Consider the following 210-nt stretch of genomic DNA (forward strand, 5'->3'; position numbering starts at 1 on the left):
CTGCCTTGAACCTTCACCGCCCCCCACCCTCGCCCAGCCCTGCTGGACACTGCGGCAGCAACCCCAGCAGCGACAGCACAAAATGGGAGAGTAAGACTGTGCCGCGGGAACTAGCTCTTGTCCGAGCCGGATCGGTGCGTCGGGCCGGGCCAGGTCTTGCCGAGGATGCGTGGCTAGACCGGCTACAGCGCCTCAGAGGGGGGGGGGCCC

General features: G+C 68.1%; 1 protein-coding gene across 1 annotated transcript in view; it reads right to left on the reverse strand.

Moving 5' to 3' along the window:
- Positions 1-13: 13 nt before the first annotated feature.
- Positions 14-210, reverse strand: part of LOC114008343 (uncharacterized) — a 1,268-nt gene continuing 1,071 nt past the window's right edge. Inside the window, exon 4 of the mRNA XM_027773100.1 lies at positions 14-191. Coding sequence (XP_027628901.1) covers positions 14-191 — 178 coding nt within the window. The remainder of the gene's footprint in view (positions 192-210) is intronic.

The sequence above is a fragment of the Tupaia chinensis genome, unplaced genomic scaffold (genome assembly GCF_000334495.1).
Source record: "Tupaia chinensis unplaced genomic scaffold, TupChi_1.0 Scaffold000320_2, whole genome shotgun sequence".
Lineage (NCBI taxonomy): Eukaryota > Metazoa > Chordata > Mammalia > Scandentia > Tupaiidae > Tupaia > Tupaia belangeri.